Raw genomic sequence first — 26780 nt, 5'->3', positions numbered from 1 at the left:
ACGCGCTGGAGGCCCGCCCAATGTGTCGCGTGTCGGCCCTCAGCTTTTGCTGCGTTATCTAATGATGTTTGATAATGCCCCAAGGGCCGGAGCCGTCCGGGTTTTGATCGATTAAGGACGCTCTTCTCCTGCTGGCTGAGTTATGACCCACAGCTGATGGTTTTGTTTTAAAGAAAACATTTTAATTGGAGCGCTTCTTTTGCTACTTTGTAGGACACACGACGGAGGAGACAACACACGGGAACAAGCGTTCGCAATATTTGTTTCTTGCTGCTGCGCCTCTTTTGAAGATGGAATCCGGTAAATTTGCACTTCCGCGCGATGATAAGAATGCTAATTTTTACGATCAAACTATGCAAGATGGACGACAAATGGAACGAAACGGAGACGTATTATGGAAATGCTGTGATGTTTATGTCAGAGCCAGGGTAATGATGGACTAGGGCTACTGAGATTGACAAGGCTTGCTGTTGATTGCGACGACGTTGTACAGGCTGATGGCTAAGACGCTGCGATACGAAAGTGACTTGATATGTTTCCTACCTCGACTTGATGTTGATGGCAGCACAAGCAAATGAAAGCCTTGTGAATATCGTTTCCAATCTTCTGACAGTTCTTCTCACCAAAATTGATGACAGAAATGATGTCATTGTTTTTTTTGAAAATGGAAAAAATCGATCGATCGAGGTTTCATTAAATATTTGTTTATCAAGGACCAATATGGCTGCGGATAAAAATGATTTGAATTCTGTGTATGGGGACTCTGTAATATCATATGTAATATCATATCATTGTCTGTCGCGTTTGACGTAAATCCACGAAATACGGTTTGATCCGCTTGACTATCCGCCTTACTCACCGGATCTCCAGGTGACTTTTTTTTCCGAATACTATTCCGAGTGGACGGCTTACAGAGCCTCAGTGCTAAGGTAATATGTGATTGTCAGGCATTAACAAATGAATTTTATCGTCAAATCGTTTTATTTTCGGGCCTTATTTCGAGTCCTTTTTCATTCTTCGAATCCTCCGATCGCAACAGCGACTCTTTTGCCTGCGTAACCATACGCGTAACGTGGCGCACGCCAGGCTCTGTTGCTGCCAGGGAACGCCGGAGTGCAAGTGCAATTGCATTTCGATGCATGCGGCGCGCGCGCGCGCGCGCGCGGTCATTTCCCTTTCGCCGGTGGAATGACACATCCCAAGGAGCGAGGGAAAAATAAAAAAGGGCCACACATACACGCGCACACCGGGTCCACAATTAGGAGTCCTTTGCGCACGAGCCAAAAGCACGTGCACACACACAAACGTGGTGTGGAAAATCGGCAGAAGGACTCGGACTTTTTTGTGGACCCGAGAGAGAGAGAGAGAGAGAGAGAGGGAAGAACCGGTCCCATCGCATGGATGACGCGAAAGGGACAATGCACTTTGCTGCACTTTTTCGAGTGCAGCACAGCGCACAAGGAGCTGCACTCCCTTTGCTCGTGTCGCGAACCCGTTCCTCTGTCTCGCTCGCACGCCTGTTGCATCGGCGGGCGCGCGTGTGCACTGTTGCATCTCGCAAAGGATGCAACTGCACTCAAGGCAGAGGGCGAACAATATGGTGCGGCGACAGGACCCCCCGACGATGTGCAGTGGCCGGTCGGTCGGCCGGCCGGCTCTCTGTGTAGTGGTTAGTGTCAAAGGATATACCCGCGTAGGCCAGGCCAGGCCGGGGCGGGGGGAACAACGTCGTTGGTCGCGAAGGGCGCAAAAAAGCGAAAGAAACGCGTTCGCCAAGTGCTTCCTCGTCGTGTGCGTTTGTGGGGAGTCTGGTTTTATTTACCTTCAGCTTTTTGGTTGTTTTGTGTTGGCTTTTGACGCACTTCTTTCCCGGCTTTTTTTTGTTATACGTGTTCCTCCATTGGGTTGCTCGCCCTTTCGCCCGGCACGCGCCACGTCGAAGCGATAAAATGCATCTGCGCGCATCGTCTGTGCCCCGCAGGCTGCACTCGCCGGCCGGCCGGCCGCTCGGGCCCGAGTCCCGTCCCGGAAACCTTGGCCTTGTGTGCTGCGAGTTGTGGTGCGGAGCGAAAGGAAAGTGATGCACTTCTGGCCGCGCCGGTGCACTTGACACACGGGGTCCAACGGGTTTTGAGTTTCAGCGCTACGTTCGCGGGCGCATTTGATTTTAGTCTTTTTGGCAAGTGCATTGCGGTAGACGACAGTTAAATCGTCGTCTTTGGCCACATTTCGTGACGCCGACTAACCGATCGCGATTCCTCAACATGTTTCCAAATGTTGGAGATTGTCGTTGAATGTTATTGAAATAATCGACCCACTTGTGGGAGAAGAATGCAACAGGGCCAGAGCGGCGGCAGACGATCAAACGAGATGGAACGAGCAGGAACCCGCGCAGGACTCGGTGGCTGGCTGCCGGTCTCTTTGAAGCTTTTAATCAATCGAGAGCGGTGGCCAATTGGTGGCTTATGACACGCTCCCGATTGCGATTCAAGTTCTGTGTTCGCTCACAAGTGCCACTCGGCTTTGGCGGCAAACCGCTGCAAGATGGCAAATGGTTCGCAAGAGCACACAAGGATACGCAACACCGGTACGAGTTCCGCCCAATGATCCGCATGTTGCGTGGGTTCTGTGTCCGAGGAAGACTTCGACTTCGCCGATTAAAACAGAACGGACATTATATGACGTCGTCGGGTGGCATCCTTCAAATCCGCTTTACGCTAACAATTTGGCGATGATCCGTTCTCCGATCAGCGCTGGGGACAAGAGAGCGCGTTCGTAGAGATCTTCATTTCACTTCATTTTGCGTGCACCAAATTATTTTCTTGTATCATTGGCTCCTTTTGCTGCCCAAGCGTTGAGGATGTTCTCCGTCCTCATTTTAAAGACCCCATCATCGCCCGAGACAATCGGAAAGCCGCCGTGGATCCGGGATGGGTGCATGCGGCCGAGTGCAAAAAACTGCATCGTCGCCGCCGCTGCCGATCCTTTTTTGCACGTTCAACCCAGACCGCCCCACGACACAGGAAGAAAGAGAGAGAGAGAGAGGGTGATCTTGAAATTCTTCGATTTCAAGGTTAAAGCCGAAATAGTGGCGGGTGAGCCGTGTTTCACTTTTCAACGGCAGCAAGCGCGCGCGCGCGCGTCAGCAGGAGGATGTTGTGGCGTGGCGCTGTGTCCTGGCCTCCCCCCTTTTCGTTGCGTTTGCGTTGGTGCTTCGGCCGTGGTGGGAAGACGAAGCGAAAGAATATTCTCTCGATCTGCTTTTGGTGGCTGACGGTGCGCGTTGGAAGTCGTTCGGTAATGTTGCCGGAAAGCAGCGGCAGCTTGTTCCTGCGATGAAGGAGCTGATTCACGCGAAATCCGGGCTTTCCGTGGGGACCGTTGAATCAGTTTCTGTACCCCCCCGTTCTGGAGGGGCCGGCTTGGAATGTTGCCGGTGTGATGACGTCCATTGTAGAGGATGCATTCCCGGGTGCATTTTTGTGTTCCTTTCACCGGAAGTGAATCACAACCGGGGAAAATCCGCGCGCTCGTTCCTACGCGGCGTTTCGATTCGCTTCCACCAGCATCCAGGATCTAGCATCCGAGCATCCGAGTAAGCCGGGCATCTTCGGTCGGCTCACGCGCGCCTAGCCAGGATTTTCTCCATTCCTCTGTGTGCGAGGCAATCGGAGTTGTGTGAGTACGATTGAGAGAAAGTGAGACGCTCAGCAGAAGACGCGCGGCGCCCCTTTCTCGCATCCGTTTTCGTTTCTCGTCCGGATTCCGTACAAACCGGGCCTTGTCGGTGTTTCGTGAGATGATGCACCTTTTCTAGGGCCACACCAGAACACCTAACCTCCAAAAGGCATCATTCAAGCGTCGTCTATTGGTCAACAAACTGTCCTTTCTAAAAGCAAGGAATACGGCGTGTCCCGCCGGCGTATACGCATCGCTAATGCCGGCCGGGCCGGGCAAAGGATCTTCGCACTCGTGTGTGGTGGAATAGAAAGTGTTGCCCCTAACTGCGGATGTGTGCCTGCGTGTGTCTGTTTGTGTGACGTTCATCGTCCTCTCGACCGATCCTTGTACGGGCTCCTTGCGTACGCTCCGTCTCGCTCCCTCTGCCATGATCTCCTAGTGCGCCTGCGTGGCAGCACCACACCGCTAGCTTCTAATGTCGGTGTGCGTGGGTCAAACAAACGTTGTGCACCGCGATGGCGTCCTTTTGCGCGACCCCTTTTGCCCCCTTGCTGTTGTGTACACCGCCCCGAGAAACAATGGGGATCCACAAACGAGCGAGAGGATCCTTGCAGAGCGATTTTCGATTCCAATTTCGCGCTCCGTGTTCCCTCGCTCTCTCTCTCTCTCTCTCTCTCTCTCTCTCTCTCTCTCTCTCTCTCTCCCGATTCCCTTGCGCGGGACCCCGGTACCACCCGGTTCGTCTAATGCCGGTCGGTAGAGAAGGGTCCGGACACGGAAAGTGACCCGGGGAAACTCGCGGATGTTACGCTTGCTGGTCGTATCCTCCTCTTCCAATGGCGCCTTCCTTGCCGGGTCGCTACTTGGGTGTCTGTATGTGTGCGTGTTGACGAATGGACGTTTGTTGTCGTCGGCCCGTCAACCGATGGGACATCGGGATTCCCGTGCGTTGTGCGGTGCCTTCTATCACTTTCTCACGGCTCACAGTCACTGGTATGAGTGTGGTCCCCGAAAGATGCGGTGACACATGCCGCCGCTGCATTCGTGGATTGACGTTTGGCGGGGAACGCAATTGGCCTTTGCGGCGGCGCCCCCAAAGGACCCCCAGTATGTGGGGTACAATCGGTTTAAAGAGTCCCGATTCGCCTTCCCGTCACTCTCGCTTTTCTCGCCGATTGTTGGGCGAAGTTCGGCCAGCCAGCCGGTAGTTCGGCCGGGACACGCACACGACGCTCGCTCACACCCATACACACGAGAGTCCCCGTGTTCGCGGCGGGTGGTGTCCCGACGACGAGAGGACCGCCACCGCTAGGCTGACAGTTTCATCGGCACTCGGTTCCAAACCAGACGCGCGGGGCGCTCGTATTACGTTCCCAAAAACAACCCATAGCTAAAACAGAAGAAAAAAATAATAAGACAACAGGACCCCAACCCGAAAAAACCTTCCCCCAGATCCTTTTGGCGCACAGAGCACCCCATCACCCATCCCGATCTTTTGGCTTTCCCATTTTGCGCGCGCGGAACAAACGCGGATTTCGTGTAGTTTTCCGGTGGCTTTCGGTTCTTCAGTTTGCGTTCAGTGTTTTAGGATTCTCTCGGCACTGGTCTCCTTCGGTCGTTTTCTTTCCGGTAATTCCGTGGCCCTCCGTGTCCCGCCTTGGTTGGTACTTCACTTCTTGGATACTCTTCACTCTATTCTCCGGTGCATCAGTGAAGTTTCATCAGCGAACCACAGCAGGATACGCACCCAGGGGAAGAGGCGTCCAGGGGGGGGGCAGGCGTCAGCGACAACAGTTTTCCCGCTTGACGTCACTACCGTCGTGAGGCATCATCGGCACGCGCCATGTTGCTTTATTTGCTGGAGCGTTCGAATGATGGTTTGCTGTTCCGATCGTAGTGTGCATCGAGGTTGCTTTGGTCGGCTTCGCTGTCGTCCTTGAGGGCTCTCGATGGTGGAAATCGATAATGGTGGTGGAAAATGAGTCAAGAACAAACACGCATAAAATGTGCTCTAATGGTTCCGCACACACGCGGTCACGCGGATCGGATTTTCACGCCACACGGGGATGCGTCGACTCTCTCGGGTCGATGAACTTCCGAATCCGAGCGGGAAACACACTACCTACTACCGTGCGGTGGAAAAGCCGGGGGGAGGGCGCGGGGAGAATTGCGCGTTTTCCCGGTCAGGTTCATCGTCCTGTGTTTTTCGGCACAATCACCACAACACCACACCTCCTTTCGCAGGCGCACCACTAGATGAACGCTTGTGTGCGTGCGGCCAATGAACACTAGATGAACTCCTCCATACTCGGGGAACAGTTCGCCGGAAGTTTGTGGCAGAACGATCTTCCTCGGGCCGGTCGGATGCCACCTGGTGGCCGATGGGAAATCAGTGTCCATCGGCCAAGGATCCGGCTTTGCGACACACGCGAGACGGGTTTTTGACACCTCCTAACGTTGGCATGGAAAACGGTTCTCAGCTCTCTCTCTCTCTCTCTCTCTCTCTCTCGACACGGGGACCCGCACGACGATGATGAAAGGTTATTGGCTTATTCCACAAGGAGCGCCACTATTTAAAGGTTATGTCGTGCGGTTTTTTTCTTCTCCGATTAAAGATCTTCAAGTTAGGCTCCAGAGAGTTGTGGTTTCATTGTTCCGATGACCCGGCGCAGATCGTTAGTAAAAACCTTCAAATTGTTGGAGGGGCCCAACCGCAACACAACACACGACGGGGCCTCGGAGCTTATCCTCCAGGCCGCTCCCGGGTCCTGACACTCGATTCGAACGATGGAGAAGAGATTAGGTGGAAACCACAGTCGTCGGGACACATATGTGCCGGGATACCGACGGGTGGTGGCTCCAAAACATCGCTTTTTTACGGTCGCTACAGGCTGTTTGTGGCTCGGAACACACAGCACAGAAGGGTCGGGCCGTCGTGTTACACTTGAAGCTTGCATGCAGCTAATGCACTTTCTAGCCACGTTCTGCCCGCCGTGGGCCAACTATTTACGTGTAGTTGATGGGGTAATGAGGTACCATTCACGATAATTCGATTAGCAAAACAAGCACCTTCAAGGCTCTGGTGTCCCCTCGGGCTATGGCCCGCTTTCGCTCTGTGCGTCTTGAGCAAACAAGCCCCCGGGGTCGGTCAAGATTTTGTCAAAATCCTTTACGTGTTTTGTTTCCCGTTAACAGGCTCTCTGGGTCGAAAAGGATGCATCGTGTACGCGCGGTGTGGCAGCCACAATTGAGCATAATTGGCGCACTGGGCTTGGGCGCACGCAACGCGCTGATCCTTCCACCGAGAACTCAGAAGATTCTTTTTCACAACACATTCCGGTTCCTGTTTGCCCCCCAACGTTATTGATCGAAACACTTTAATCGTGCTTTAATGTTCAATGTTCGGTAACATCATGACCCACACTCTCCAATTCCTTCGGGTGGTTCCCGGTTCCTGTTTGACGGCGGTGCCCTCGAGGGGTTCGAGAGTGAAGCCTACGCGTATCCGATACGCCCATTAATTTAAGTCGATTGACGATGGCATATTTTCCAAAAATAAATACTCGTCGTACCCGCTAGGAAAAGTGTGGAGAACGTAGCCCAATTTTCTGTAGAGTGCTACCAGCGATTCTTTAAAGGCTGCTTTTGGGACAGGACAGGCTAACAGAGAAACGAATATTAATTAGCTAGAATTGTGCCTAAGATATTGTTGCATGGTGAAAGTGATGCTTACTTACTATTGGATGGTTTGTGAAAGCACATGGACCCGGTGAAACTCGGCGTGGACAGCGAGTGTCGTTTCCTTGGCATCATCCTAATGTCCCAATGGCAAACCGGATCGAATTCTGCGTGAGGTTACTGGTTGGTGTTGGTGCAAGTTAGACAACTGTTCCCTCGGAAAAGAAGGGTGATTAGAATCGTGGTAACACACACGGGTGTCATTTCACCAAACTCGCCCGAATTTAGGGGTCGCCCGGAGTCTTTGACCAGAACCAGCAGAGGCATAAAAAACCTTGGCCTGTTCCTGGGCCCCTCTCCAACGTTGCGTGTGCGGCGGCTGGTACTGAGTCTGGCAAAAAAGGATTTTTTTATTCTGTACTTCTCAAACGTGTTTAAATACACGCCTGAATGACTTTGGCTTGTTGGGCCCCGAAGCAGAGGCTGGAATGATGGGGTAAGGATTGAAAAACTATGTATCGTGAAGAATAACGGCGCTAACAGGAAACACGTTTTGTACGGCGTTCCGAAACTAACATTCTCCTTGAACTAACAACTAACGTTGTCTTTTAAACTATCATTACAATATTACTACGAATATGCCCTTTTTATGTAACGTATATGGAAGTAATCCTTTGGCCAACATGGCGCTGATCTACGTTCACTGTTTTTAACTTTTCGTTTAACAAAATTATCCAAACTCGATTCAATTTGCCACGAATTCCATTGGGGCGCCTGAAATTTCATCAGGACACTAAACAGGAGTGTGTCTCCCGAGCACGGCGGGAGTGCCTGCGGCTTAGCGCGTTTCTGCGAAACCGGTGATCCGCCATTTGCTTTCTAGGAAAGAGTCACTCTTTCACCATCGCGCGCGCGTGCCTTCTTTTTAACGCAGCTTTGTTTCTTTCGCACACTACCATTGTTAGAGCTCCCCGATGTTATATACATGACGCGGGGCCGGCGGCGTGTCGTGGGCACACGCAAGCTTCTCTGGCCTATGATTAGCGAATCTGCGCGCACGCAAACTCGCGCTCAGCGGATACGCAAACAATCAAAGCGCGAGGAGTTTTTTCTCTCTTGCGCGCGCACGGGTTATCGGCTTCTTCTCGTGAGCGCCTGCGCGGACTGCTGCCCGTTGGTCTCCCCAATGTACCGCAGATACTACCGCCCCGCGGCGGCGAGTGTGATTTACGCTCACCGCGCACACGCGAGCGCGAGACTTCAATTTTCGCCGTGGCTTGCCAATTTAGGCAGCGAACTCTGTTTTACCGTTACACCCCCGGAACCGTTGCTCGGAAGGGGTTGTAATATGCTGAATGTGTATCTGCTTGTTGTTCCACTGTTCCGTTGTTCCGACTTTGCTTAGTGACCACTTGTGCGATCAATCTCCAATCAAAGAATTGTCCTCAATTTCCTTTGTTCGATGTCGCTCCTGCCACAGAATGCTTCATTCCAAAGGACGAAGCTTTTCTTTCGCATCACAGTACCCTTTGACAGCGGTATGGTGTGAACCCCTAACGGGGTTTGAAAGTTTGATCCAAGTAATCTTCCAGAGGACGGAGAAGGAATCAGTCAGTAGTTATTAACTCGTCGAGTGCGCGTGCAGAAGGTGAATCAAAAGTGAAAATTGTTTGGAATGTTAATGGTGATAACTCCATAAGTTAAGTAGGATTAGTTTACTAGGACTAGTTAGATAAGAATTTCTAACGAATGCAATCCTGCTATGGAGTTATGGACGTGGATTGCAGAGTAGTCTATCTTCTCAAATTTTCATCCAAGTAGTCTTGCAAAGGACGGAGGATAAATCGGTCAGTAGTAGACTCGTGGAGCGCGCGCGTAGTAGGAAGCAACTAAAAGTGGAGTTTTTTTGAAATGGCAATGGTGATAACGTTATTATGGGCGTGAGCGTTACTCACAGTTAGTGCACGTGAGAACGGCGTGAGCGAGCTCCATCGGCACGCTTGAGAATCGCTAGGAACGCTTTGGCGTTGATGGGGTTGATGTGAAACGCTTGAATCCGGTTGAAAGATTCCGCTTGAAGATTGCTGAGCGCGCGCGGATTATCACACGATGAAGCCAGTGTGGTGAGTGCTTTGTGAGTTCGAGAGTCATTCAGTGAAACACGGTGGTGTGTGCGTTCTAGGCGTTTATATTATATTTTTCAGCCAAAAAAGTTGCGATAGATCTTGCAGTGGTTCAACAATTCGTCGATGTTGTAAACGACGACGCGCCACCGGCCGGCCTTTTCGAGCTTCTCATCATCGTCAAGAGTTGTGTGTCTCGTTTTGGGCCTCTGCGCCAAAGGTTTTTTCTCCGCTATAGGGATTTTAATTTCTCTTTTGGGCACGACAAATACAGGCAGGCAGGCACACCGACACACCCTACCGCATTTGTCCCGGCGCTGGTCCCGCTTGGCCGTGCATTGCCTGATGTGCCTACCTGCAATAATGCGATCCGCTTTTGGCAAGATCGGTTAGAGAGAGCCGGGACGGGACGGGCTGGGACCGGGACAGGCCAGCCGTTTGTTTTTGGGCCGGCGAAGGGCAAAAAGAACTGGAGAACGATCCTACGAGTGCACGGCTCGGCTCAACTTCTTTCTCAGTCGTTCTAAGAGGCTCTCTACCTCTTCTTCCGCCAAGGCAGCGCGCTGCTACCATCCTTTTGTTTCTTGCATGCCGCCGCAGTCCAAGATTCACGTCCCACCACACGTTCGCACCTTCTCGCTCTCTCTCTCGCTCGCTGTTTCCTTTTCGACTTCCCGTCGGATCGCATCGGATCGTTCGGGTTGCGTTCTGTGCGCGCGTTCTCTTCCTGTGTGCGTCCGCAACGTGGAATCAAAAGCGCGGCTGTGTGCGTGGCTGTGTGAACCCGAACGTCGGGATGACAAAAAACCGTTCCAATGGCACATCAGGATGTGAGAGCGAGAGAGAGAGGAGCGAAAACGTGATGGAGAGTCGAAAAAGCTGCGGTGCTGTTGCTTCGCCAGGCAATTACCCGGTCTCGGCCGCACGGGTTGCGCACTGCCCGAGCCCGATGAGTCAGTTTTAGTTCGTAAGTTTTGTTCGACCGGTGAAGACACGCGGGAGCGATCGAGGAGCCAACGGCACGACCGACGTCACGGAGAACCGAGTGCCGGAGTGCGCGTTGCGTTTCTTTTGCGTTTCGTTTCGAATTGTGATTTGTTTGCTCCCTTCCGATTTTGGCAACTCCACCGCGCATTAGAGAGACATATTGTGCACGAGCAGCACCAATGTGTTGTTGCCAGTTGTTGTGTTGGTAGCAGAGCGCGTATGTGGCACAGGCAGAAAATTCCAAATTGTTCGTCCCGCTTTTCGTCGTCGTCGTCGTGCCCCCTTTCGGTGGAGTTTTCTAATTTTCCAAATTTTGTGCGGTGCCGTGTGCGACCGAAGCAGGCAAAAAGAGAGAGAGAGAGAGAGAGAGGTTAAAAAGGCGCGCGCGCTCGTCCCGGTGTGCTACTAGAGCTGTGAACGTTTCCCGTATTTTTTCCCCAATAATCGCAGCAACAAAGTGTGGGTTTTTTGGTTCTTAGAAAATCTGTTCTGTGTTTGGTTGAGTTGAAAGCAAAAAGGAAAAAACGACAATCCACGCGGCGGACGCCTTTTCAGCTCACCACACCGTCACTATAGCAATGCACACCCAGAGGCAAGGAAGAAACAGCAAAATAAGGGCGAACGAGCGCGAGAGAGAGAGAGAAAAGAGCAAAGATGTATGAATATGAGTAGCGTGGAGCGGCTCTCTGTGCTCGAAAGGGAAAGAGGTTGCCGGGGGAACGCGAGAGCGAGCTAGCCTCTAGAAGTACGGGAGAGGAGCACAGAGCGAAATTAGGGAATTCATCTTCGAACGCCATCGCGCGAACCAACTCGGAGTTTGTGAGATTTTCGATGTTACTCCTGTCAATATCGGCGGCAGCGGGTTTAAGGCGAGTGTCGCGTGGGGATACTAGGGCAATTCTCCTGTAGAGCTCCCCACAGGGTCGACCTTTTGGTCCTATTTTGGAGTCATCGGCTTTTTGGGGTTACATTAGGAATGTTCCGCCAGCTGGCTATTACGGATGGATGAGCTCCCTTCCTCCTGCTAGAGCGTATGGATTTTACGGAGCTACCGATAAATGTTTGAACTACACAACTCCAGAGTATATTACCAACATTAGTTATGGGCAGGTTCAATAATAGGATCTAATTGGCCATGAAAGGGTGAACACTTTTGGGAACGAGTGTGTGGTGGTTAAAAGGCGTGTGGTTCGTCCTTTTTTGCCGTAGCGTCGATTCTATTGTTTTAAAACTTCACTAACACTGTCTTTTATCTACTTTACGATCACCATCCCATTTTCGGCGGGGCACCCACAGAACCTAAGAAGGTCTGGAAGTTTCGGAAAAATTTGAGCCAAACCAGCGCCGGCAGCACACCGACCACCGAACCGGAAACGAGGTCAGACCGTCGGAAAAACGAGAAAATCGCCGCCAACGCCGCCGTGTGCTCCCTCTCGAGTTTTGTTATCCGCAGCTTTATGTTTTATTGCTATTATATTATTACCATTATTGTTGTTACTACTGGTTTAAGCGGCTTAAAACGTTTGCGAAACGAAGGTACTTTTAGTGTTGTGCTTTGGCAGGCGGGATCGCGCGATCGATTTTGTGAGATCACACCATAATCGATCGAACAGAATAAGTGCGAAAACAAAAATCGCAAAAACAACGAACAATTTTGGAGAGAAAGTACCACACCGCGGCCACCGGAGGTTTCATCTCATATCGATCTTTCTCCACCGGGCTCCGCGAGATCCTCGATCCTCGGGTGTGTGTGTTTGTGTTTGTGTTGCGTGTGAAAGTGCCAGCAGTGGGGCGGGCACAGTTGGTGGGGTGGTACGTCACCCGAGTCTCACCCGTCAGCAGCAGTATTGATCGGTCGATCGTGCGACAAGGAGGAGCAGGATTAAGAGTGCATTCTATTGACAAACCCGGCCGGCTGCTCGGTTTGTTTTGGAGGCTTGAGCCTTGAAAGCAGCCCCATTTAAAGAGGTCCAGGGGCGTGCGTGCTGTGCACTAAATCGAACCGCCCAGCCCGAAAAAGGAGTATCTAACGACGCGCGCACACAACACGAGCGTGGAGCTATGGCGTCGAATATGGAGCAATTTTCCGAACTAGAGCTATCGAAGGAGGATCGCGAGCAAATCTTCGACCCACCGCTGGACGCTCCCAAAGCACAAAATGGTTCCAGGTGAATATCGAAAGCAGTTTTAAAATGTAGCTCTGTTGTTAGCTTTCTTGTTGTAGGAGAAGAGTGTGGTGCCAGGACGCGTACCTCGCAGCTATGGTGTAAAGGCTGGGAATCACGTCAAAACCCCACCCTCTCTGTAGAGTGTTATTGATTTTGAAAAGTCCTTTTTTGACCGCAAAAAATCATATTATTTCGTCCTTAATTGGTACTCGTTGCGCGACACTAATGGAGCCTCTGGCTTATAGGCTGCAGCTTTTTTAAATCTTCCCTTCCTGTAATACCGAGGCCGCTAAATACACTCACAAATGTTCGCATAAACGCGGCGCCGCCATCAACAAGGACCTTAGGTCCAACCACTGGCCATGCGTTCCGAGGCAGCAGCCGCCTTGTTGTACCCCTCTTGCTTCGTTGGCTTGGCGCTTCCTACACACAGAACACGACCCAATTCACTTTCATACTGCTGCTCTCCCTCGCGTCTCCCTCCCGTCCTGAACTCGGTCCCGGGCCCGGGCGGTTCTCACCTCCTTGCGCGCCCGATCAGCGCGCGCAGCAGCTTCGTTGTTAGAATTCGTACCATTCATTTTCTCATTACTTCCTTCGCCCTTCGCTCTCTTGTGGAACATGCGGATCTCGATCGTCGTGTTCCTTTGGCGAAACCCGACGTGGCGAAACAACAACCAACACGCAAAAAAAAACCATTGCCAAAAACCCATTCCATTCCGGGGCCCCCCGGATCATGTCGTACCTTTTTTTTTGGCGGTCTATTTAAGCACATGTGTATTTGAAGGTTAGGTCGTGCCCCGCGCGTTCGCTTCCGTCCGTACGGACGGAACGGACCAATTGAAAGCCCAAAATTTTAACCGCCACTGCTGCGCGCTGCAGTTGCTTTTAACCGCGCTCTTCGGCTGCTGATTGCTGCTGCTGCTGCTGATGGTGTGGTCGGTTCCACCGTCTTAGGGGTGAATAAGGAGCCGAACGAAAGAGAGCAGTCGTTTTCGTATGGTTTTGAATTTTTGGCCTAACCGCGAACACAAACCCTCGGTAACATCATTCCCCGGATCCGGATACCTGCTCACACGTCGATCCCGGGGGCTTAGCAGGAGGATGCTTGCTTATCCATCTGCTTGTTCCGCGTGGTTTGAAGACAGCAAAAATAGGCTGTTTGTTTAAATAGGATGGTGGTACCGAAAAAGTTCCCAAATGGTCCATCTACTGGTGAAGGTGATTTGCCTAAGAAAGTTGGTCGAGGCTCGCGTCCCATGAAAAATGATTCTAGGTGGGACGATGTACGATGATTTGGTGTGCATTTCACACAAGAGGCTTTAGTAATGGACACAACACAAAATTGAAAAATTGACACTGCTTACTGGGTTTTGAAATTGATTTTAATATCGCCATCCCATCCGCCAAGGTCCGTAAGACGATGGTAGCGACTCTCTAACTTTGCTTCATCAATTCAACCTTTTGCTTCCTCTGCGCCCGCTATCTCCACATATCCTGTTCGATCTGTTCTTGGACAAGACAAGATAGCAAATGGCATGAGAGAGAAGAACCGATCAGAACAAGGCTGTGCATGGCTGCATTTATCACCTGTTCGTTTCCTGTTTGTCTGGCGCAATTTGATGGTGGGCCCAATCCGCGGCAAATCCAGGGCTTTGGAGCACTGGAACCACCGACGACCGATCGGATAATTTGCTCTGTTTTTCAATTTCCCTTTCTTGCGTGTCTGATCCAGCGACACAACGAAGCGCAACAGGAGCATCCTGAAAATCTGCACTTGCCATTTGGCGCGAGTATCGGAGACCTCCACCACCACCGTAGCGCGATCTGGTTTATCGTGTCGGGCCCGTGTTGCAATCTTCACTCCTAACCTTGATTGTGCGCCACTTATACTATCATCAGCATGCCCCCGCGGGAATGTCTAGAACCGTTTTTTTGTTCGGTTCGTTTCGGACGCTCGAAAGGGAAAAGCGCCGCGGCTGAGCGCGCGAACCTTCTGTCTGCCGCGGCGGACTCAACCTTGGTCACAGGTACACAGGGAATGGTCCACAGGACAGGACACAAGCAAAAGGTGCGAACGTCGTCCTCATAGCTGTTGTTTTTTCGTAAACCGTCTGCTGGCAATTTCGTCCACTCTCCTTCAGATTCGGTGGTGGAAGGCCGTCAGTGTGGTTGTGTGCGTGATGGGAATTGATTCTTTAGCTACTATTTTCTCGTTTATTTTTTATTGTCTCTCTGGCACCTCGGGCGCCCCGATCAACGGTTGAGCCTGTGGTGTCGTCGGGGTTGGAGGCTGTGTGGAATCCGCAGACTGCAGCAGCAGAATGTGCATCCTTCCGAGAATCGGCGGATGGATCGGCTTTTTGGCTGTCTTTTCTCAGGGCGCGCCGGTTATTTCCGTCGCGATGGAACGATCGCCCGAACCGGCCGGCGGCAGCGACCTTGAAATTTGGACAGGATTTAAGGTTTGCGATTGTGCTGAGGCGCGACTGCCTCGGTGTTGTCGTTGGCGTCGTTCTGATGTTAGAGCCAGTCCGCGGGAAATGGCGCCAAATAGAATCATTAACCAGACAGGACAGGAGACAGGAGTATGGGAAATCGTATGCACCATCATCGTCGTGGTCAGCCTTTATTCTCAGGGGTTCTACTTTCCCCAACTTTAAAGCGTGAGCGACCATTTAAATACCATTTTCAGCAATTCAGCATTCAGCAATTTTGTGCTCATCTGACACGTTGCGCACTGCCGATGGGAAAAGAAACGGACAAATATGCAACAGAATGTGCAATGTTAGCAAATGCCGCGATGCGTCGACGAACGCGCGCGTATCGTCTTCAACCGGCGACCGGCCGGCGTGGCCCTGCAAATGGCGCGCCAAGAAACGGAGCATTATTATTTGCTGCAATGGGCATAAAAATTGGATCTCTTCGTACTGGAGAACCGTTGACACAGTTCTCACCACACACTCCCACCCCACTGCTGTCCTGCGCCGGTCCGCGACCGATTCTGGCCGACCCGGGGGTAGGCGCGAGAGGTGTTGGTTCTCGAATCTGAGCACGGCGGCTATGGCTAAGCAAAACCCTCGGTCCAGAATGGAGATCAAACCCATTCACGTGTTGTTATGTAAGTGGAACCCGCAGCAGGGTATATCGTTACGCCACGAGCGACCATGCTCAGCCACGTCCTTCCCCCGAGGAGAGGAAGTGCGCACGCAGGACGCAAGAGGAGGACAAAAATGCAATGTACGCGTTGCTCTGTTACTCAAGACCACGGAATTTCTTGGAGAATGGGGAGCGGATGTGGTGATACCTCTTCTTGTGTCCGTCGCTTGCACGGCTTTCTAGGACTTTTGCGCGCGGAGTATTGTTTCAAACTACTGGAAGTACTAAGAAAGCCAGTTTCACCTGCAGGTCTCTGTAATGTACTAGTTCTGCCCGCCTATCAGCCTTTCCGGGACCTTCGTCTGCATACGGAGAAAAGCAAATTCGCTTTCTAAGCAACTAGATCATCAGGAAGATCACCAAGAAGATCACACTTTTCGCAAAGCAGACGGGAAGTAGGAGGTAGTGTAGAGCGCCCTTTTTATATTTCGAACCAGGGCCAGGAGAAACGAACTTTGCTTCAAGTGTCAATCATCGCTCGTTTGAGGGTTATTACGCGGACGCGGACGTCTTTTTCGCTCCGCTCGCAGATTCCCAACGAAACAGATATCCTCTTTGTGAATCGCTCCATCCTGTTCGGGTCTCGCATGAATATCCTTCTTGCCTTACCGCTTTGCTCTGCTTCTTGTAGATTCGTCTTCCCAAGCATACGCCGCGCACACCGACCAACCTACGGACCCACCAAACCACATCCAAAAGAAGTTTCCAAATTTCTAAACCTTCCTGTGTCGAGCCCCGCCGAGAGAAGGAGAGAGCACGCGCAAATCATCGGTGATGGTGCATCACCGGGAAAGCGGGAAGCTCCTTCTCGCCGCGGACAGTGGACTTTTTCGGCAGAGGGGCCTTAGCCCTGGACCCCGGACTCTGGCGCCCAACGGGTTTGCCTGTTGCCTGTGCTGTGAGCTAACTAACTGGACCTAAGGGCCTGATACCTGTATGCTGCTGTAGCGCGCGGTGATAGTATAGGCGACACCGGAGCGAATGAAAGAGTGCGGAAGCCGTCACAACCCGGGCTGATCGACGGGTCGACGAAAACGGTGTAAGGCGCCGAAAAAAAATGCCGGCAAACGAAGAAAGATGGAAATTGGACAGATTCTCATCAAAATTTGGCACTGGCTTGGAACGGAAGAGATCGGGCTTCGTTCTAGCTTGCAGGCGCCGCCGCGCATCCCTTCCCGGCTTTTTGGTGTTCGGTGGCTTTGCTCTGAAACGCGCGGAGGATCTTAACGAGATTTCGGAACGGCGAAGCGAAAACTTCGCCAAATGTTGTGTATATCCCAAACCTCCGTGTTAAAGGGAAGCAGGACGAGCAGAGCAGGACGGTGGATCCAACATTTTTCCGCGGTGCGCGCAGAATAATGTGTAGAGGAAGAGCAGAAAGGATAATCGCGCCTAGAACAAAGATGTGTGATCCTCACGTCATGTACGACAACGAGTTTACCAGGGCGTTAAAATGCGTTTCGCTCTAGGCGCTGCCGTTGCCTCCTGCTGAGACCCTTTGAGTCCTTAGACACAGGTACCTGGCAACAACACAGAAGAACACGGATCGATCGGTAACTGATTGGGACCGATCATAATAAATTTAAATATTGATCGGTAAGCAGTCAGCTGCTGCACTGATCGAGCAGGATATTAGGCCGCACCGTGTGTAATGATCTCCATCGCTGATAGGAATGATGCAAGGAGCGTGCAACGATCGACTGAAATCGACTGAAGTGCTGGAAATGGAAAGGCTCAAAAAAGCTTCCCACAGAAACCTAGTCGGGTACAGAGCAGGGCAGATGCGCAGACGCGAACAGATCAACCAATACACTGGACTTTACATGTTCGCTCTCTCTATCCCTGATTAACGAGAATCAAATAAGGACTCTGTTCGAAGTCATCTGCTGCACACGCAAAAGGGAACCAGGAACAGGAAACACATCACAACACTTACCAGAGAAAATGTTTATGCGACATTATGAGTTCAGCTCCGGAATAGGGCGAGAACCAGAAGGGGCGGACATGGGGAGGGTCGCCGGTCGCCGCCATGACTGTCAGTTATCTGTTCTCGGCGGCCCGCGCGCGCTGGGGAGTAATTCGGATTCAGCGTTCTTCAGCAGCAGCAGCGAGCCGCCGAGGGGCTTTTTCTTGTGCTACAAATTGAGAGACCCCTCGCGAGACGCGGTCGTCTCCTTGTGTTCCTCATCATCTCTAGACGAAGGACCTGTGGATCAATTCGTGATCTTCTCCCGGGGTGTCCCCCGTGCCGTGCCTTGTGTGTAGTAAAAATTATTGCAATTCTTCGTCAGGTGTGTCAATGATAGGCGCATGAATGGATCGAGTCCCTATGTTGCTTCTCTCTTTCTCTCTCTGGTTTTGTTTGTGGTCGTGGCGATAGGGATCGCGAATTGGCGAAGGGCGAACGTTGAAAATCTGAAAAATAATAACACATTCCGTGCGTCGTCTCCGGGCGGATGCAATTTTGTTGTTTGGCTTGCTGATGATCACCTTTATTCACGTGTTTTTGTTTCAATTCTCGTGACATGATGTGATCGCGTTTTTATTTGATAAAAAAAATCAACGAGTCTAATTGTGGCAATTAATAACCAAATGTAACTTTGAACTAGAACTAACACTAAAACTAAACACTGATTACCGATATTTAAAGATGACATATTAAAGTTAATAAATCACGAGGAATGGTTATACGTACGACAGAGGGCTAGTTTAGGGGTCTTTATGTCCGGTGAGGCACATCAATTCTGAGTTCCAGGATATGTCGTCGTCTCAAACATCGGGCATGAGCAAATATGTTAAAACGAGCAAGTTCAGATCTTGAGTGCAAAAACAGCTGGAACCGTCCGTCTTACGGTGGTCTAGTTTTTGTTAAGGGAATGTTCGGAAAACAACATTAGGACATTTAGAACAATTTCATGGCTGAAACCGGGATTTATGATTCCGGTTTTTTTTATTTTCCGTCATCAATATTTGCCCGACCTTCAAACAGTTTCTAGCCGAAGGCTTGAACGAAGCTTCAGGCAACGCAAGACCCCGCGGCGGCCTAGGCAACAAACTATTTGGGCACAGAGCGGCACACGTTATATGTTGGGGATTGAATGGAAGCAACGCGCACCGCGCCTTGGTGGGCCATAACCGTTTCCCCGAAAAACCGTTCCCCGAAAAAAAACATCCCATGTGCTAATGGAAAGCTCACCACCATCGTGTCGGGTCCGTTCACCTCCGTCAAATATATAACTGGTCCGCGGGGCACGCCTGGACCTGCCCGGGACGGGACTTTGGGCAGTGATGAAAATTCACCGTTTATCGATGGTTCACTATTTTTATATAGCACCGCCGCCGTGCTTTATGCCGGAGAGATTGCCGGATTGGTTCTCTCCGACTCTTCCTATCACATATCAGTTAATTAATAATTAATGTTTTCTTAACCCCGCTTCTTTTCTGCTGCTCTCGTTCCAGGTAAGCATACGACGCTCGGGCGCAAGATACCGGTTTAAGTCACGGTTGTTTACGACAACCTAGCGGCGCTGCTCTCTCCCTTGTGTTGTTGGGGTCGCAATGGACATAAATGTGGTGGACCGTCGTCGGAACCTCTAGAGAAGAGGCGGGAAGGTTTAACGGGTTTGTTATATGAAATTGATTGCTAAGTTGTTACGCCCTGCTGCGGGATAAGTTTGAACGGTAAGTTTGATGGAGTAGCGTGGTGTTACCCACCACACGCTCTGGCCACTGGGTCACTCTCTTGTGCCCATTCACAAACTCACCGATAGCTTTTGAATCAACCAATCTTTCCCGCAGCCCTGCAGCGCCTTCTCGCGCGCCTCCGGGGTCTCTGCGGTTGTGCACTCTCTGCAATTTTCGATTATTATTCATACAAATGTCCGTGTGATGTCGGGAAGCAAATGGCTGTGGAAGCAAATTTGTTAGAAGTAGAAAAAAAAATGAGAATATTAAAAGAAGATGAACACAAACGCGCGATGGCGGATGACGGGGCGGGGCTCCGGAACACTGGCGGCCGGCGGATTATTCTGCGCGTGCATAAAAGGGACGAGGGACTTTTGTAAGCGGCCGTGTGTATGTTTGTGTACGTATGTCTTTTCATCTTACTATTACACGCGGGATATGTTCTACTTCCTTCCTGTCTCCCCAAACGTCGCGTCTCCACTCCGGCTGCTCCTAATTCTCCCCTCTCGGTCGGCCCCTCTGGTATGCCTGACCTTGTTTTCTAGTTGTATTTTTCCGCGCGCGCGCGGCCGTCTTCAAGTTTAGCTCTTCCGTTCCTTTCCCGTTTTCCATTTCCTGATCCTTGCGGCCCCGGCTTCTCGCGGTGCGCGGCGGAGCTCTCTTCTTGAGCCCCGCGCTTCTTTATTAGTTTTCATTTTCGGGTGGCCCCTCCAGCAGCAGCAGCATGGTCTTCAATCGCTGGCTTGTGCTTCTCTTTCTATCTTCGCATGGTTCTCTCTAGCCACCAAATGTGTGCGTTTGTGTCCGCCGCCCTGCATTATTCGGTTGGCCCTCCGGTGCTCTGCCTGGCTGCCTGCCTGCCGCCGGTGTCTCCTTTTTCGGGCTGGCGATTGCGCGCCCTATTTTATTTTGGCACACACATGTGCATTGTGCTCCTCGTTTTGGGATTTTCGTGACAAAAAACGGATTAACTAGAGTGACAGAGAGAGAGAGAGAGTGAGTCACGATCCTTGTGCGGTGTCTCCTGTTTTGGCTTCATTGAACCGAATGATGTTATAGATTTATGTATTTATCTATTTCTGATCAAGTCAACGGGTCAAGCATCCTAGTTGACCACTTGAGTATGACGATAGACAAACTTAAAGCGCCTTACAAGGAGTTTACGATAAGACAGAGAGCAGAGCCTTAGAATGAGGATAATAAACGCCAGAAAGAGAACAAATAGATTCGAAAGCGTTCTTGCACTGATTGATGGACGAAACGTGACGATTAACTAGAGTAGACATTTAACGCCTACATAAACCGCCTTCTTCTAACCCGCTCAAGCGCGGACAACTGAACGTTTGCTAACAAGAAGAAACATCAATCTGGAACGGGAATGAAGCCAAACTTTTCGAGATGGTGGTTCGAATGAACTCCTTCGCCATGCGTAAAACAAACCCTAACATTCTCAGTGTTCTACTGACCATCTCCACACATTGATCCTTAAATTTAAGCCGAGAATCAAAGCCTAACATACGACGTGTTGGGGGGCTTTAGGGATAATTGATCCCCACGTTACGACATCCACTTTTTCATGTGCTGACTAATTGGTAAGAAGTTTGGAAATTGGCATAAGAAAAACAATTATGTCTTATCGTTCCGAGGTCTCCTAATTAGCGCATTCCTGTGGAAATGCAGCAACTTAAGGCCACTACTCCGTCCATCGTACGAGAGATTCAAATCTGCCCAATCTGACCCACCCCAGCGAGCGGGGACGTGCAGCAGCGGGGCGCACCTGTGAGTTCCGTGCGGGGATGGGTCAAGGAAAGTTCGAAAGTTCACTTTAATATGCACCTCATTTGTTGCAGACGATTAATTGCACATTCATATTCGCTTCTTATTTACGCAGAACCCCAGATCGAAAGGCGGAGCTTTCGGCTGCTGCAGTGCACCGGAAAGAGAGGGCTATAAACACGGCGACCCCTTTCGTGGACGCGCAAGGAGGGTTGCTGCGTGCCGCGCGCACTGCTGCAACGGCGTGCAACAGGTCCCGCTGATGCAATTTGCAATGCAATTTTTTATCCCTAAATAATGCGTAGACATTTTCCGGGCCGCCGCTCGTTATGCTGTGTGTATTTGGGTTGCACTTTTTCGGACACAGGAAATTGGCAACAGTTGGTTGTTCGGCCGACGAATCCACCGACGCGTGTTTTCTCTTCTGACCACCACAGCGCGAACGCGTTGAGTGAGGGGCGATTTTCATGTTTTTCCCGGTCACACTAGGGTTAGGCTAACCCGCCGGAGCCCCATAGTTTGTGCGAAAAAGAGACAGAGGGGACAACAATCGCGAGTGCATTGCCTTTAATGATTTATTGATACTTACCTTCCTGATGGTGAACAATGTTTTCACGAAAAGTGGCCACAAAATGGCACACTTCGCTCAAAGCTCCCGGCATATTATTGTTTCTTTTTTGTAACTTTGCTTGCAACTCGCCCCCGTTGTGACTGTCCATTTCGCTCCTCTTGCCGGTCATCCGATGTGAAGGATTCCATTGGTTTAATGTGTAGAAAGATCGTTTTAACGTGTGGAGTAACTGCGTGCGGCGCCGTATTTGGTATTTTGGTGACACTTCGTTCGTCCGTGGGCCTTTCGTGACTTGAGGACATATTCGTTGGTTGATTTCTCTTTCTCTTTCGGAGGTTCTCTCGAATCATGCAGACGAATAATGTAATGCATATGCTACTGTGAACAAAAAATGTTGGGAATACGCTTCGGGAGAACCCAAATCAAAATCTTCTAAACCTACGCCATCGCCTTTAACATTAGATATACCACCATTTGCCATAGGGTGATCAATATATGATTTGGTTTTTTATTTGGTTATAAAAAACAAACGGCTTAATATTTTTCAATGCTTGATCTTTTATTTGAAGGGTGCATTCAAGAAATTTTTTATGAACAACAATTTTGATCAAATGTCTACCACGGCTGGCTTAACAGTAGTCCATTAGATCGACCTATTTTTGAGTACCTTTTCGACTACCTGTGGTCCTATCTTGGCAATGGCAATGTAAATTTCGCCCTTGAGGTCGTCAATAGTTGCTGATTTGGTGTCTTTCACCGATCCCTAACAGATAACAGTTCAATGGTGTAAAAACGCAACTCTTGGGAAGCCAATTCACATCAACAAATGTAATCCAAGTTCTCAGCTTTAATTTCGCCAAAGAACCAATCAGCCAACATTGCTCGGTAGTGTCCGCCTTCGACGATTTCGGTGGCTTCTTCATTCATTTACACGGCGGCCGATGATGCCGTAAGACCGAAAAATCACTCGTTTTGGGTGCATTGGCTTCTCTTGCACGACGTGAGGGTTTTCGGAACCCATAAAAGACAATTCTGCTAATCAACAAAGCCATCATCGAGGTGGAAATGAGCATAAGTGAAATAAGCCTTCCAAATATCGTACCTGTGTATCTGTATCTGTTGTGTATCTAGTGTTAAAGTGATCACAATTCTATGCCGTACACTTTCGAAAAGTTCTACTTTGGCATATCCTGCAACACATTTCGATATCTAACCATCGGCTCTAAACACGGTTTCCACGGATCTAGCGGCGCTCTCTTAAGTTTAGCGAATAGGCAAAAGTCACATGATGCTAAATCGGATGAATACTGTGACTTTGTGGCGAAACGATCGCTTTGTTGACATTTTGCGGCCCCAGTAGTACACCGAAACGCGATCGAACCTGTTTTTGGGGGATGCACACGACGATCGCATCAGCAGCAGCAAAGCACACTACAGGGGCATTTAAACGGAATCTGCTCCCACAGAATTCTCTCTTTCTCTCTTTTTTTTTCTCTCTCTCTCTCTCTCTCTCTCGATGAATGCGCGGCATCGTGTCAAAATCAAAAAAGTGCATCGCGAAGAGAGCGATCGGATGTGCGATCCGCGGATGGATGTTTTATCGGTCAGTGATTGTATTTCTTTTCGTCAGTCTTTTCGAGTAGTCGCGAGAGCAGTCTCTCTCTCTCTCTGCCTGTGGGGCTCTCTCCGGCATGCGGCTTCTCTGGGGACTGTTGGTATGTGTCCATCGCGCAGTTGTTCGCCGGTGTGTGTCTTGTCCCACATCTCTCTCTCGCTCTCTCTCGCTCTCTCTGTCTCTTGTGCGCGCCACCACGACGGGAAGACATTTGCGCGTGCCGCTTCTATACTGTCACTGCTGTACTGCTTCCGATGATTACGGTTACTGCATTACTTCTCTCTCCTTCTCATGTCGTGACTCTGCCTGCATTTCTCGCAGTGGTCCCCTCAATTGGATTACACAAAATCGTGGCAAATTCCAAGCCCCCCAGTCGTGTGGGGTGATAGTACGGATTCCGTCACTGCACTCGACAAACATTTGCTATCCGGTGCCTCGTACGTCAGCAAAAAGAAACGCCAGCGCAGAGTGACGCAGAAAACATTGTGATCGGACTTTCGTAATCGTCGCCAAATGCGGGTTCACCAACACAGCCGCAGTTCCTTGGCATTGAGACGAATTGTGCTGATTTAACATACAGCGCGCGAATGCAACGACGACGACGATCGTGCCGCACCAAATCGCAACACCCGAACAGGAAGAGTGTACAAGACAGGTGGAATGACGACCGGGGGGGCTAGGTGCGAGGCACGGCCACAAAAGTCTCCGGGTCCCGCTGTGGCCGCGCTAATATGATTTAGTTCGCCGTTGGCTCAGCTCCGGTTCGGTACACATTCTTTCTGTGGCTCCGCTCGGCGCGCTCCTCGGTTCGGATTTTCCGCGCTCGGGTTCGGGTTTTCCGCGTGGCACACACTTGTGCACTCGCTCGGTGTTATCGCGCGGCGCGCGGCGTGTAGTTGTGCAATCCGGCAGCGGTGGCCAAAGTCGCTCGACGCCTCACTCATTCGTTGCGACCCGTAGTGTAGTGTCCGGCGGCGAAGAGAAGACCCACAAAAATTTTACTTTAAAACATGTGTTTCGGAGGTTTTCCAAGGAGTAAGATCACATTCGCTGGATGGAGATTATGGTTTTCCTTTTTTCGCGTGCCCGAACAACACTTGCAATCCGCGTTTGACAGTCTCTTCGCGGGCGCAATTGAATACCTCTGTGTATAGTGGCCAGCCAGGCAGTGTATTTGTGACTCTTCAAGAACGGCTTAAACCCTCGGGCACGAACCTAGTAGGTAGAGAGATCAATGGTAGTGCGCTGGCGAAGTGCTCGACAATCGGCACAATCTGTGGAATGCATTGCTCCCGAGCACCGGATTGCGATTGGTCGGCTTCCGCTGCTATTAGAAGATCAACCGCCCATGTTGATGCAAAATTCTTCAATCTCATGGCGGCGGCTACTTAAACTTCTAAAATAGTTACAACACGAGCGCACGCGCTGCTTCTATGTGTGCGATCGATCGATCAATGATCTTGCTCGTGTTCGTGCCCACCGGATGTTTACACCGTTCCGTTCCGTGGCCACGCAACCGTCGCCGCCCTTATCGCCATGGTCACGGCGGGAACTATGTTATCATCGTGCTACGGGGGGGCTGTCCAGAGTTCGCGAGTTGGTGTGCGTGAAAACTTGCTGATGCGTGAACAATCGCCCGGCGGCCAAGTCGACCTGTTTTCAGTCGCCGTGCGGTGCGGAGACCGATCGGCTGGCTGGCTGGCGGGTGGCGTGTCGAATTACGTCGCAACACTGTTGCAAACCCCCTCGTCATCACGACTCGCTGTCCCCTGCACGTGGTGGTGTTACGGTGCCCATGTTTCGTTGGTGGCTGTGACCATATTGAGAGACCAGAAGAAGAAGGCCTATTGTTTGGAATAATATCGTTTACAGGGTTCGTTTGGCAAGTCGGGAGTCTTAAAATTTATCATCTTTCCTCTAACCGTAGCGAGTGTTATCAAAACGTGCTCAAGTTTCATGACAACACCACATGTGCACCCGCACACCACAGAGACACTCTTTATAGGCGTAGATTTTGTTTGCTTCCAACGACACAAGGAAACATCGTTTCCAGCGTGTGAGTGTTGTGTTGTGGGCGCCACGTAGAAGAAGAGGAAGAAAAACTGACACTGAGTTGAAGACAAAAGCATAAACACAACAAAGTTTTCCCGGCATTTTATAATATGGCCCACCACCACCATTATCAACAACCTCAGCCTCATCATCATCAACAACAGCAGCAGCAGCAACCACTACAGCAACATCAGTATCACCCGTATCACCACCAGCACCACCAGTCGTATCCGAACCAACACCACCGTCAGGTGGAGGGGCTGGTTGATAAGGTTTTCGCCACGCTAGAGAGCCTAGCGCCGGTCACAACCGTTCACCATCACCACCACCAGCGGTACGAGGGAGGATCGGCTGGCACTGGTGGTGGGAGTAGCAGCCGGAACCAGAACCATCGCTGGCAACAGCGCCACTCGCACGGCTCCAATAATAACGCCCAGTCGGCGTCGCCACCGCTTAGTAGGTAGGTCAGGTCCTCCTCCGCGGCGTAAGTTTGCGGGCCAGGAATTCGATTTAAACCCCGGTGACGGTTGAGAACGGCAAGAATGTAAACAACGGTTGTTGTTATCAGCACTTTTTTCCTACCATTTCCGGGTAGCTTCTAACGGACGGTACAGTGTTACCCGGGGGAAGGAGAGGGGCCAAGTGTGTGGCGCTCGCGAAAACCCCTTATCAATGCGTGCGTTAGAGGTTGTTGTAGATGGACACAGGACTTGTCTGGGAATGTCTTCATCAACTGCTGCGGATCCAGATTTGCTGCAGACAATTGGTGGACAATGAGTTATTGAATTATGAATGGTGCACAAAGAACGAGAGAGAAGGGCACTGGGGATTGGTGCCGAAGAGGGCTTTGTACGAAGAGGAGTGGAGCTTGTAAACGACAATATTTTCATTCATAAATTGGCGATTCCTGGAGCAGCCTTTTCGGGAGAGTCAAATACACCCCCCCGGGGGGGGGGGGGGGGCGGGGGGGGGGCAAATTATGCGGTTTGAATTTTAGAAAAGAATGTGCGCACTTTTGATACTCCTAGGAGGAGGGACTCAGGCGGATCGAAGACCCCCCGCGATCATGCGCGACAAAGCAAGCCGCTACGGCGACGACGACGAGCATCGATCGATGCACTTTTGTGCAGTGCCTCGAACACACGCGTTGCTGGCGACATTGTTTGTGCAGCACAACACACTTACTTTAAATACACAGCGCGCGTAAAATGCGGTCACCCGACGGCGGCAGCGACGGCGGTGGCGGTGGCTGCTGCTGTATCCGTTCGATTTTTGTCGAACCTCCG

At 51.0% G+C, this 26780-nt stretch overlaps 1 protein-coding gene across 3 annotated transcripts in view; it reads left to right on the top strand.

Annotated features, from left to right (window-relative positions):
- The window catches only part of LOC131206255 (insulin-like growth factor 2 mRNA-binding protein 1), a 37941-nt gene that overhangs the window by 3800 nt on the left and 7361 nt on the right, over nt 1-26780 (top strand). Inside the window, exons 1-2 of one of the 3 annotated variants that reach the window (XM_058198740.1) lie at nt 12531-12630; nt 15121-15136. The exons of 1 other annotated variant lie outside the window; for it this stretch is intronic. In XM_058198740.1, coding sequence (XP_058054723.1) covers nt 12531-12630; nt 15121-15136 — 116 coding nt within the window. Of the gene's footprint in view, nt 1-12526; nt 12638-15120; nt 15137-26780 lie in introns of those variants that run through there. One more of the 3 variants, XM_058198738.1, reaches the window with a different exon arrangement.

The sequence above is a fragment of the Anopheles bellator genome, chromosome 1, assembly GCF_943735745.2.
Source record: "Anopheles bellator chromosome 1, idAnoBellAS_SP24_06.2, whole genome shotgun sequence".
NCBI lineage: Eukaryota > Metazoa > Arthropoda > Insecta > Diptera > Culicidae > Anopheles > Anopheles bellator.
Note: the sequence above shows the minus strand (reverse complement) of the source record. Positions and strands in the feature narration are given on the sequence as shown.